The sequence below is a fragment of the Cryptomeria japonica genome, chromosome 2 (genome assembly GCF_030272615.1).
Source record: "Cryptomeria japonica chromosome 2, Sugi_1.0, whole genome shotgun sequence".
Classification (NCBI taxonomy): Eukaryota; Viridiplantae; Streptophyta; class Pinopsida; order Cupressales; family Cupressaceae; genus Cryptomeria; species Cryptomeria japonica.
In genome coordinates, this window is record NC_081406.1 from 426,219,249 (window position 1) to 426,232,759 (window position 13,511).

The window sequence follows — 13,511 nt, forward strand, 5'->3', positions numbered from 1 at the left end:
GAAGCAATAATAAGATATTATGATGTTATCATTAAGGCTGTTGCAGTTGCCAAGAATACAACAAGTCCCAATCCTAATGAGTTGCAGAGATCCATCAACAATTTCAAGTCCTTCATGGCTAGAAAAGGAAAAGAATAAGTGTTTTTTGACACTTACGTTTTGAATATGCATTTTGTTTTCGACAAATTACATGTAATGTCAGGATTCATGATTGTGAGTGAATTATCACTTGTAACTTTGTAAATTGTATTTACATGTAAACAAATTACAAGTTGGTTAGCAATAGAACTATAATTTGAATATGTCATAGTTAGTTAGTTGTGGAAAAAGTCATAGTTACTTAGACTTCTCCCCCATTTTGCTCTCAACCCCTCTCCTATAAATACACAAGGGTGCCCATTGTAATTTTTATTTTTTTGGCAAGCAAGAAAACTCTACAGAATCTTGCATTCATTGAGACTTTGAGTTTTATAGTTGTAAATTGTTTTCTCTCAAGTAATATTAGAGAGTTTGGAATTTCAGATTTCGTGTTGAAACCATACTTTGTGTCCATTATGTTCTTATGTCATATTGGGACATTTCTTTGTACTTGCTTGAAGTTGTGGAAAGTTGTTGAGAAGAGATTCACTCTAAATATCAACAGACTTTGTACTACGAATATTGAAAGTTGAATTAGTTTAGTTAGTGGTTAAGATATGAGAAGAATTGCAAGACTTTGTGCTTGTGGTTGTTCCATTTTAAGTGATTTGAAAGTGCAACATACTCGTGGACTTTGTGCTGCTATATGCTATATATTGTTATTATTTTATCATTTTGAAAAGGGTAGATAGGATTGTGGGAACCTAAGACTTTGTGCTTAGTTGCTATTTTCCCATCCCGGAGGAGGTGATGCAAGTCTTTGTGCTTTCAAGAAACTTCATTTCCTCTCGTCTTGTTTTAAATTGTTGTTATTATCTTCAAAATTATTATTACTTTACTAGGAAGAGGAAAAAATAAACATTTTCTGGAAAAAAAGAGGAAATGTTGATGTCCTACCCATATTAGAGTAAATTAGTTTAAGTATTTAGTTAGTAGAAAAAGAGGAGCCTTCCCTAAATTAGTTTTTATACTCACACTGTGGCTGAAACCACAATTTTGCACATCTTCCCAGGTGTACAAAAATTTCAATCAACATTCTTATTTTATTGGCTGTGTTGCTGAGTTCACCAAACAAAAGTTATGAATTACAAGATTTCCCAACAAGTAATTAACAAAATTGTACAACTCTAATACAGCATACTTTATATAAACTGTGCTGGCCTTTATGCGGAAGGCCTATACGTCAGTCCAGGAAATGAGTTCTCAATCAACAAAAAATGAGCAAATTGAACCTCTTTTCATCACTCATAAGGGATTCTCTCATCCCATGATTCCAGAAACATGTTTCAAAGAGTTCTATTGTCTGCATAACCTAGTTTCCTTTTTTTTTAGATCTATTTATGTAACAATGGTTCACATTTAAGTGTTCACATAAATGAAAGACAAAAAGGCTACACTCCAGTTACAAGAATAAGATGCACAAGGAAATATCTTTAGAGAAACTTCATGTACTCATTACTTGGCACATGCTTGAACATTTTCCATTCCATTGGCTATACTCAAAGGCCGTTTGGTTTGGATGTAACAATCTAAGACTGATAATCAAAGATGACTACATCACATTCTTCATGCTGCAGTCTTAAATTCCTTGATGCTTCCCAACTAATTTATTCATGATGAATCTTCAACGCTTCTAAGAACAGTAACTCTGATATAAAAATATATAATACATGATATAAACTGTATTTACTTAAGCAAGAGTGGCACAGACAAAAATTAATCTTGTTAGCCACAGAATGCCGAGTTCCATTGAAGTATGAATAAATATGTAATTCATTTGAAGATGTCCTTTAGTTTTCAAAAGAGAACGTTCATTCTTGGATGCTCTACATGTATCCCTACAAAAGATGTTCAACACACAGAGCTAAACACAATTTCTATATAAATAACTTACAACTCCCCCATAACTGTCAATGTCTAAATAAGAAGCTTCATAAATGCAGATGAGCAAATAATCCACATCTGCCCTTCTGCAATTGGAAATAACCTATAAGCTATAGTTATATGCCCAGGTCAAATGATGGTGAACAGAGGATCTCATTATTCAAATCATTTTCAGTTTCCAACTTCCTTTCTTTGAGAAATTTAGTAGAGGAACCATAATTCCTGTTGCCTTCATCAGTGATGAAATTGTGCTTATCAGATACTTGTAGTAAGGTTCTCTTTGCCCCTTCAATGTTTGTCACCTCATTCAAAAATGAACCTAGCTTCATTGAGTAGATTACATCTAGAGTATCAGTATTGGGCAAATGGGAATTACCTGTCCCAGGATTCATATTTGATCTAGAACGTGAAATTTCAGCAGCTTCTGCCTCAAGAGCATCAAGGTCAAGACCCTCAAAAATATCATCATCAAAAGTGCACCCCATTGGCTCCCTGACTGTGTTTTCCTTAGCAGACATAGTAAAATCTTCTCTCAAATTTCTGACTGCAGTTGATGATACTTGATTATCTAGTTCGTTCAACTTTTCTGTAGGATCAACTTTCTGAAGAATAAATTTTCTTTTCTTGGCTATATTACTATATTCTTCCTTATTTGAGCAGGTGTCAAGATCAAATGTTAGTTCATCTGCTGTATTTTGAAAACCCAACAAACTGGAGCAGGAGTTTTTTATGCCTGCATCCTGCATTGGGCTTGGTGAAGATTTGTTTTCCATGGATATCACATCTGGTCCAGAACAAGTATCTGCAGAGGCAATAGTCATTTTTGAATGATCCGAGATTTCCTTTCCAGAATAGACCCCTGACCAACATAAATGGGCCTGGTGATGCAGCGCAGCAGGTGATTGAGTAAACAATGACCGTCTGTCAACAAAGATAACAACCAATTGAAACTCAATGATGTTGGCTCAATTAGCCACTCTCAAAAAATGCAACACTATTACAGGTGCTAAGGTATCAAACGTAGATGAAACACTTCCTTTTTACACTATAGACACAATGCTTGTTCTGAAATCAAGTAGAAGAAAAATACCTGTACACTGCCATCATATCAAGCTGACCACTCCCTGCTTGGGTTGGCAGTGCTGCTGTGAATTCTAATCTGTCATCTATAAAGCTGTCTGATTCTGACACTTCATCATTGCTGTCATTGTTATCATCCTCATCTGTGGATACCTTCTCATCAGAAGACACCCTACAATGAAATATATGATCCACTTGTAAGGATCCAACTAGTGTTCCTTCATCATCACATAAAATGTGACCTAAAAAAAAATTCCTCTGCACTAAAGTCAAGCAGACATGCTTAAGAGAAATTAGATCAGAGTCATTATCTTACTCTGCTTCCTCATCAATGAAAGACTGGACAGAGATCTTTGAATGTTTTTCCCCTGAAATATATAAACTAAAAAGGTCAAGTGTAGTTTAAGAAAACCAATAATAAAATTTCATTAAACTTTAAATGAAATCCAGAAAGAAGATGGTAAATAAATAAAACAATACTTAAAAAACAAGTAAAAACCTTTGGAATGTTTTAAGTTCCCGCATAGCACACCACTGGTAATATCAAGTTTATCATTTCTTTCAGAAGGAATCTTAGATGGAGATACACAGATTTGAGCCTCACTGTATTCTTTGTACTTGCATAAGCGTTTAAATTTTTGAGGCTTTTGAACTGATTTTGCATCAGCACTACTCAGATTCCAATCTTCACTACAACTACCACTTTTACAGTTAACTAGTGGTGTAGAGTGTCCTTTCATGGCACTAGATTTTGAAATTTTGAGACACTCAAAATTCAACTGTTCTGCATTATCATGCAAAATATTCATGTTACCTGTCATGAAAATCGCTGGAGAAACATAAGTAGGCGCAGCAAATTTACCATCTTCAGGACTCTTACAGACTTCTCTACCAGTAGCAATGGTGTGGTCAGTGATTCCCTTCTTGTGCAAATATGTGATTGGTTCTTTCCATGAAGATGCTACAATTCTAAAGGAAGGGGAATTAGAATTTTCATTCACAGAATCAGATATTGCTTGCTGTAGAGAATTTCTTGTCACATGGCCATCCTTCGAGAAAGCAAGAATGGGAGACTCGGGAACAATACCCCTTTCAGCCAGATCTGTCAAATAAGGGCTGAAGTCAATGTAACTTGCATTGGCAGTAGATACAGGTGGCATAATGCTTTCCTTGAAAGCATATGAAGATTTTGAATAACAGCTGTCGGGTGTTGCAAGCACCACTTCTTCAGGAACTCCCCATAATTTACTAATGCAAGGTGGAGTTTGAGGTTCTCCATCTCCTGCATCAGAAGTGCTTTTCTTCTGACAACTAGACGGCATACTGGCTTTGATCCATTCAAGAGAATCAATCATATTAACAAGATTATCATCAGAAGTACTTACGTTCATCTTTTCTGGTGAATCAAGTGTCATTATATGATTTGAGGGAGTCGTAAGCTTTAACACTTTCCAAGAAGCTTTCTCTTCTATTGAGAAACTAGGGGTTTTTTCAACTTCAATCTGTTCCAGAGAACCCATCTTAATGGGAGAAGAAACTGGCTGTCCAGATGATGCCTCTGTTGGGATATTTCCACTCATGAAAGGAACAAAACTTAAAGGCTTATTTAAAAGAGGAGGAATTGGTGGAGATGAAATTATGACTCTCCCAATGGGACTCACTGATACAAAACCTGTATTGTAAAGTGGACAATGCAAAGAGGTGGTGCTACAACTTGAGACATTTGACATCAATTTCTTATTCTGTGTTGACACAAATTGTGTATTGGGAACTTCACTAGATGGGGATTTCTGTGTTGGTAATGATTCATCTCCTTGACAAAAATGAACACCAGAAGCATTTGCCTCCTGGAAAATTCGTTCTGAACCTTTATCTTGCAGGGCTACTTCTAAGGTCCTGTGCATTGGAACTTCACTAGATGTTGATTTGTGCTTTTCTAATGATCTTTCTCCTTCACAAAATTGACCAGCAGAAGCATCCATTTCTTGTAAAAATCCTTGTGAATTAGCTACGGCATTATCTGACAATGCTAATGGACTGGAAGGGTGAAAGTGGAAATGTTCAGGAACTGTATCAAGATGCACTGAAACATCAGCTCTCTCTCCTGAAAGAAAACGTGTTGGAAAGGTTAACTCTCATGCCAGATAAAATTATCATTTCTATTTATAAGTATTGTTTTTCAGTAGCATATGAAATCCTACATTGAGCTTGTCCAATTGTGTAAGAAGGTAAAAAGAAGTAAATGTTCTTTCAAACATAGTAAATAACATAAATAAAATATCTTCACTCTATGAAATATAATAAACCTATGGAAAGTTCAATGTAAATCCACATGGATCTAAAGCATCCATGTGGTCATCTTTTGGACATTTATTTGCAAGAAATACAGATGACATGATGAAAATCAGTGCCATACAATGTGAAAAGTTTACAGAATCATTAAACAATATAAACGATGTTGCTTTTGGAAAGTCTGTTTCAGGTAAAAATAAATTATTTGTATCACACAGAAAAATGGAAAATGAAGAGTTATAGAAAACGATAAAATATCACTTCAAACCTCAAGCAATCCTTTATGCAGATTTGCAGTAAAGGATCTAACAATTTGACAGAGATTTTCGCCACATTATGTACACAATTTTCCTAGCATTAATCTGGCCAGATCAATGTCTGGATTCCCATCTTCTCCTTAAGGGCCTTCCCTCTTCAGGAGATTTAATTACTATAAAATTTGGAAAAAAGATCATAGTGCTAACTAAAGTCCTTCCTGGCAATGAAAGCGATTACCAGTTCTTTACTTATAAAAAAGTAGAATCCTGCAAGGGTAACGCAGGAAAATATCAAGCGATTTCTCTCATTATTTCCATTATTTCCATGGAAACAAATTTGTGATAAAATGCATGCATATACAATTACCTGAGACTATTCATAAGTCATTACCCATCCCTTAATGTTCTTTTCAGCCAAACAGTTGACTTTAAGAAAGCCAGAGAAATTATGAGTATAACACAAATTCAGAAATTCAAGAAACTGGGACCTTCATTTTTATGCTAATATTGTTTCTACCATCAATTCCTTTCAATTACATATGTGAGTTTCTGAGTATTTTACACCAATTTCATTGCAAGGACACATATTTTGTAGTAATAAAGGCAAATATATATTAGGCAAATTCCTGCTTCCAAATTCTAATCACTTTTCAAGATGGCTAACATCCAGGATGGATATTTCAGTGTCTCAGTCTCTTCAACATCTTTTTGAACAATAGTTCTACGTGATACTCTACCTTCCTCAGTGTTTTCATGTCATCTGTCATAGCATACTAGGCAATTGGTGATATTCAAGATCCAGTTTGTATCTTTTACTCAAAATGTTTTACCAGAACTTCATTAGTGACAAGGTTTTCTACAAATTTCATAGATGCTTTTCAGTTTTTATGTCTGGTATAATAAGGCCTCAGAATGCGTATAATACTTGTCCAATACAAGACAGCTAAGCTTGAAAACTATGAAATATATTTGCAGTATGCCTAGAGTCAATTATCATCATAGTTTATGTAACAATTTGCCAACTTATCATGGAATCTCTTGAGAGTCATTTCAATGTGGTGTATTGAAGGTTCAGCACTTGTTTACCTATTTTGCTCAAGAGACATCAACAATTTTTCCAGTTTAGTACTCTAAATGTTCCTGGTTCTTTACAATTTGAACAAAGATGGCTCTTTTAATTGGTCAATTGAGGCTTGAAATGGCTCTTCTTGCCCTTCTAATACGGAAAACAAATAAAGCACACAAGAACTAGTTATAAATGTGATTCATGACATTCAATGTCATCACAAAGGTTAATGATCTTAACTTTCTCCCTCGATTAAGATTCAAGTAGCTTTCACTAATAGCAATAAGCAATGCTTAAATAGTAAATACATTATAAGATTAATCTAATTGGTCTTAAAAATGTACAACTCATTGTTTAAAGTCCATTTGAGTTGCCCTTGATTGTCGAATACCTTTTGGTCATGTGTAATTTGCACTATAGCTAGTGGGGCTAGAACCTTAGCGGGTCAACCTCTCCTTATGTAACTTGTTTATAGGTGCACAAATAGAGGCCTATTGCTGCTAAGGAGGAGCTTGAAGGAATGGCCATATATCACTTAGGGTTGGATCATATGTTATCCTTTATTAAGGTTGATTTTTTTGAAGAGATTAGATGTCCAAAGGATTGAGCTTATTTGGTTAAAGCATTGGGTTATCATTGTAGAGCCACAAGTTCAAGTCCCAAAGGAACGCCTAATATGGAATCCTAGGACGACTCTTGGTATTCCATAGTTGCTTCTAGTGTGGAGATGGTCTTTAAATAAATGGATCTCTAAGTTGTGACTCTTGTTATCCCATGGGTGGCTTCTCAAAAGGAGCTTGTATTAGTCTCATGGTTTTACCCACAAGACCTTGTATTGGTCTCATGTTGATGCTCATATGAGAAAAATATTTGTAAATGATTAGCAATATATAAAAGAAGAAAAGATATCCAATTATACCATGGACAAATGACATTTTTTGTCTACAATTCGAAATCTTTGTAGATTTTGAAGCTAGTAAAATAAATTAATAGAAGTGAATGGTTTGGTAGATTTCTCTGACATAAGCTTTCTGTCCATATAGGAGAAGTCAAGTTTATAAGAGAAACCCTATCCAAGCATGCCATTTCTAAGATCCCCTTACATTCTTGGATTCCTTGTGCATATATAACAGGTGTCAACTTTTTGTTTCTCAGGAAACTCTTCCATTTTATCCTTCAAATCCACCTTCGAAGTTGATGGGTCTTCAATGCTTGGGAGCTAGTGGCTAATCATTTTGCAAAATAAACAATATGGGCTAGAGATATAGTAGAGCATGCAATCACATGGACCAAGCAGCATACGACATGGCAAGGAGCAAGCAAATACAAAAGTGGAGGCAGATTTTGAAAGACAATTCGTTAAACTCTAGCAATCCCTTTGTAGGATGGTGTTAGCAAGGGTACAACCCATTTGGTAGCATGCAAAGCATTAATGTGCCAAGGCCAAAGAGATCACGGTGTTGATTTCCTAGAAAACTCATGCTTTGTTTTTATTGTGTGTTGGTTGTGTAACTATTATTTGCTAATTTTGTTTTTCCTCGAATGTTTTAATAAAATATTCTTTTTCTTCTAATTGAAGTATTTGACCCCTTTTGCATTGGTCATGCCTCCAATGTTCTTTGCATTTGAAACATAGATTCTTCCTCCTTAGGTCTTCTCCTTGTTCTAGGCCATCTTTAGTTTGGCACCTATGTCCAAGTCTGCATATTTCCTTACAGAAGTGGCAAAATCTTCCTTCCTCTTTATATTCTTCATCTCTACAAGGGTTCTTTGGATAAGCTTTGGACATATATTTTGGTTTCCCTTTGGAGTAGTTGGCTTCAACTTTGATGGCCCTTTGTATAGCTTCACCCAAACTTTGGCGTTCCAATGGGTTTACTATCTTCTTAGTTGACTCTCTGAGTCCTTCCACAAATAGATATGTAAGCCTTCCTTGAGAGAGATCCGGTACCACGACTGCTAGGTTTTGGAATTCATTGGCATAGTCCTCTATGGACCCTTGTTGAGTAAAAATTGTTAATTCTTTGAAGTACCACTCTGAGTGCCTTTGATCGAACCTTTTGATGAGCTTTTGAGTGAATTCGCCATAAGTTGTAATGTTTTGATGCCCTTGGGTGATGAGGCCGTGATGCCACCAATCGCATGCTATCCCGACTAAGCGAAGAGTAGTGAACTTGATGGCATTTTCCTCCGTCATAGGCCTTCCTAATAGATATGTGTCCAATTTCTAAACCCATGATTGGGCGGTAGATTTCCTCGACCCATCGAAGTAGGGCAAAGACATTTTGCTTATCCTCGCCTTGAGATCTTTGTCAGTGTGTCTTTTTCTTCTATTGGGATTAACTTGGGTCTTGACCTCATAGTATTCCTTAAAGGGAATAAGTCTTTGTACTTCAGGATCTAATCCAGCATACATCTGTGCAAGTTCCTCTACACTATTTGTTGTTGGCTCCTCTTCTTCCATAATAGGTTCTTCTCTTGGTAGGAATGGAGGCATGGTTGGCCTAAGGGTTGAGCTTTGGGTTGAATGTTTATTCTCCGAATGGTTTGAATGAGTGTCTCTTCCTGAGTTTGGGATAGGTCTCCCATGATTATTGCTGTTCATACTTTGAATAGCTTGTTGGATTAATTGATTGGTCTTCTCAAACTTATCATTAGTTTTCTCCATAAATATTCTAAGTTCAGTTGTTATTTGTTCTGATATGGTTGACGGACCTCTTTTGCATCGAAAGGTTTGCATGAATTATTTTCCACAGGTTGGCAGGATTATGCTTTGATACCATTGTAACGTCCCATTTAAGGATGGGCAGAGATATTGGGACAATACTTCAACTTATCGTGCTTTATCAAATACTTGCACTTAGACCCGACAATAAAAATTATAAGAGATATCAACTGCTGTTTCTGATGTCAATATATTTAATAACAATATCTGATATAATGATGAAACATGTTATGGATAAGCTGTTCTCTATAGCTTATAATGCTAGTATAATAATAATATGTCTGTTATAGACGATATGAGTGCAAATGATAAATATTGCTTGCAACAATGTGTGATATATCTGATAGTACAATGCAACTATGCAGGGTACAGTATTGCTATGAGTGATAGGTCGCTGTTATGTATTCTGATTTAGATGCTTGCAACTCCAAGTTCAGATGTGGTTCTTGATTATCATTCAACACTTGCAATCTGGTAGTGTTGGCTCTGATATGCACAATATTACTGCCACCCGATAATGTGCCTATGGTATTTGCTTACTGAGAGATCCAACTGGATGATGAAATCCAGATAAACTCCACAATGATTGCTAAAATGGAAACAAGTGCCTTCATATATCTTCTAATTGGAATGATGAGTTGCATCCCAAAAGTCATGTCTTAAATCACACAGTTCACTACCATTTTGGTTATTGATTAGATTTTCCTGATCATTGCATTCATAATCGAACTTATCCTTAATGCTACTCACAGCCCCCACATGTAATTGATTTATTATTTCATGGCTACCGATTAATCTTCTTATTATGTTCATAACACTCGTTTGCCATCCATGTCTGATTGGTCGTATCTTTCCATAAAGATACCTATTTGTCTTAATCGATGTTGTAACAGTTAGCATCCTTTGATTACTATGACTAATCACTGATTTGATCCACGTTGGATATCTTGGTATTTTGCTTATCAATCCTTCATGTTCGCAATCATGGATGTACCAGGGAGAATACTTTTCCAATCATTGAACTGTGTATTGTTTAATTTTTACTTTTGATTATCAATCCTTTGATTTGATCCTTATAAGTGGCTACATATTAGACTTGAAAGATACTTGATCGTCACTTTATGCTTATGTCTTGAATGAGGACAAGATAGTATTCCCCTCTTGAATTTGCTTGTCCTCAAGCAATCTTACAATCTTGTGATAAAGATCATAACCTTGAAAAATAAATGTTTCCTCTATTATGAGATCAAGAGGCCCTTTATCTAGATTGACATTTTTGTAACGTCCCTTTTAAGAGGGTTACATATGGCCATATACATATTGCTTTAGTAATGCGGTCTTGGTTTTGAATCAAACAATATCTTGTAAGTAGTTCCTGCACAGTATAAGAACATATGCAAAGACACATAGATGCATATTTATCTTGGGGTTAGACAAAGAAATTCCAATCAAATGCCAAGTCAATATTAATTAAATACTATGTTTGAACTTCTACTTCTTCAATCTGCTCGTATGGTTACTCCTCATTCATTTCTTTCTTGGATGAACCTGCACCTAGATTAGTAGTACCAAACATGTAATCATATAAATCAAAGTAATGATGTTAGAAAAATTACTACTCAATTTCTATATACATTGCAAATTGGAAGGATTGGCTTCCTTGAGCCCTCATCCCAAACTTGAGATGGACTAGCTTCCTTGAGCCTTTTCTGTCCAACTTGAAAGAGACTGGCTTCCTTGAGCTATCTCTGTCCAACTTGGGAGGGACTAGCTTCCTTGAGCCATTTTGTCCACTTGAGGGTGGCTAGCTTCCTTGAGCCAGTTTACCCAATCTTGAGAGGAACTGCCTTCTTTGTGCCATAATTCCTCTACATTTCTCTATGCTTGGAAGGAATGGGGACTTCCCTTGAGCCATTTCTACACCAAGCCTAAGAGACTTACTTGTTCTGCTTGGCGGCTCAAATTAGCCTTTGTGCCATTCTCATCCTCTTCTTGGGAGGGAGGGAGAACACATCGGAGCCATTTCTACACTAAGCCTAAGAGAGGTTGTTATCTACAATCATCTTACTCCACTTGGCAGCTCTTATTTGCTCTCCACATCCTTACTCCCCTACTTATTCTTTAGAATAAATGGAGTCTTTATTGAGCCATTCCTACACCAAGCATCGACTTGGCGGCCCTCACTATCTTGAACACCATTATCACTTCCCTCTTTTGGTTGATTGGAACCAAATTGCTTAACTCCTTAAGGTAATGTCCTTAAGGATCTATATGTTGTAGGATGGACCCTCTCACAAGTCATTCATCTTGATTATTCTATATCTATATGCATTATTAAATATCTTCAAGCCATTTCATTTACGCTGATGCTACTTTAATTACAATAATATTAACCTGTGTAGAATAGTATTCATTCACATTCAAGCTAATTTTGTTTTTCCTTGAATGTTTTAATATCTTCTTTTTCTTCTATTTGATGTATTTGACCCCTCTTGCATTGATGGTCATGCCTTCAGGGTTCTTTGCATTTGAAACATGGATTCTTCCTTCTTAGGTCTTCTCCTTGTTCTAGGCCATCTTTAGTTTGGCACCTATGTCCAGGTCTCCATATTTCCTTGCAGAAGTGGCATGGTCTTCCTTCCTCCTTATAATCTTCATCTCTACGAGGGTTCTTTGGATAAGCTTTGGACATATATTTTGGTTTCTCTTTGGAGTACTTGGCTTCAACTTTGATGGCCCTTTGTATAGCTTCACCCAAACGTTGTCGTTCCAATGGGTTTACTATCTTATTGATTGACTCTTTGTGTCCTTCCACAAATAGATATGTAAGCCTTCCTTGAGAGAGATCTGGTACCACTACTGCGAAGTTTTGGAATTCATTGGCATAGTCCTCTACGGAACCTTGTTGAGTGAGTAGTGTTAATTCTCTGAAGTACCACTCCAGGTGTCTTTGATTGAACCTTTTGCTGAGCTTTTGAGAGAATTCGCCATAAGTTGTAATGTTTTGATGCCCTTGGGTGATGAGGCTGAGATGCCACCAATCCTGTGCTATCCCAGCTAAGAAAAGAGTAGCGAACTTGATGGCATTTTCTTCTATCATAGGACTTAATGATAGATATGTGTCCAATTTCTGGACCCATGATTGGGCGGTAGATTTCTCTGACCCATCGAAGTAGGGCAAGGACATTTTTCTTATCCTCGCCTTGAGATCTTTGTCAGTGTGTCTTTTTCTTCTATTGGGATTAACTTGGTTCCTGACCTCATAGTATTCCTTAAAAGAAATAAGTCTTTGTACTTCAAGATCTAATCCAGCATACATTTGTGCAAGTTCCTCTACACTGCTTGTTGCTGGCTTTTCTTCCATAATAGGTTCTTCTCTTGTTAGGAATGGAGGCATGGTTGGCCTAAGGGCTGAGCTTTCAGTTGAGTGTTCATTCTCCGAATGGTTTGAATGAGAGTCTCTTCTTGAGTTTGGGATAGGTCTCTCATGATTATTGCTGTTCATACTTTGAATAGCTTGTTGGATTAATTGATTAGTCTTCTCAAACTTATCATTGGTTTGGTCCATGAACGTTCTAAGTTCAGTTGCTATCTGTTCTGCCATGGCTGACGTACCTCTTTTGTGTTGAAAGGTTTGCATGAATTATTTTCCACAAGTTGGCAGGATTATGCTTTGATACCACTGTAATGTCCCGTTTAAGGATAGGCAGAGATATTGGGACAACAACTTATTGCGCTTTATCAAATAATTGCACTTAGACTCGTCAAAAAAAATTATAAGAGATGTCAACTGTTGTTTCTGAATGGATAAGCTCTTCTCTATAGCTTATAATGATAGTATAATAATAATATGTCTGTTATAGACGATATGAGTGCAAATGACAAATATTGCTTGCAACAATGTGTTTCTATATCTGATAGTTCAATGCAACTATGCAGGGTATAGTATTGCTATCAGCGATAGGTCACTGTTAAGGATTCTGAATTAGATGCTGGCAACTCCAAGTTCAGAAGTGATTCCTGATTATCATTCAAAAATTGCAATCTGGTAGTGCTGGCTCTGATATGC

At 36.3% G+C, this 13,511-nt stretch overlaps 1 protein-coding gene across 1 annotated transcript; it reads right to left on the reverse strand.

Annotated features, from left to right (window-relative positions):
- Positions 1-1,516: 1,516 nt before the first annotated feature.
- On the reverse strand, positions 1,517-13,046 carry LOC131061964 (uncharacterized). The gene is made up of 5 exons (XM_057995798.2): positions 12,107-13,046; positions 3,602-5,206; positions 3,419-3,470; positions 3,113-3,274; positions 1,517-2,943 (listed from the first exon to the last, which is right to left on the reverse strand). The coding sequence occupies exons 1-5, from the start codon at positions 13,044-13,046 to the stop codon at positions 2,139-2,141; spliced, it is 3,564 nt and encodes a 1,187-aa protein (XP_057851781.2). The 3' UTR covers positions 1,517-2,138.
- Positions 13,047-13,511: the final 465 nt, after the last annotated feature.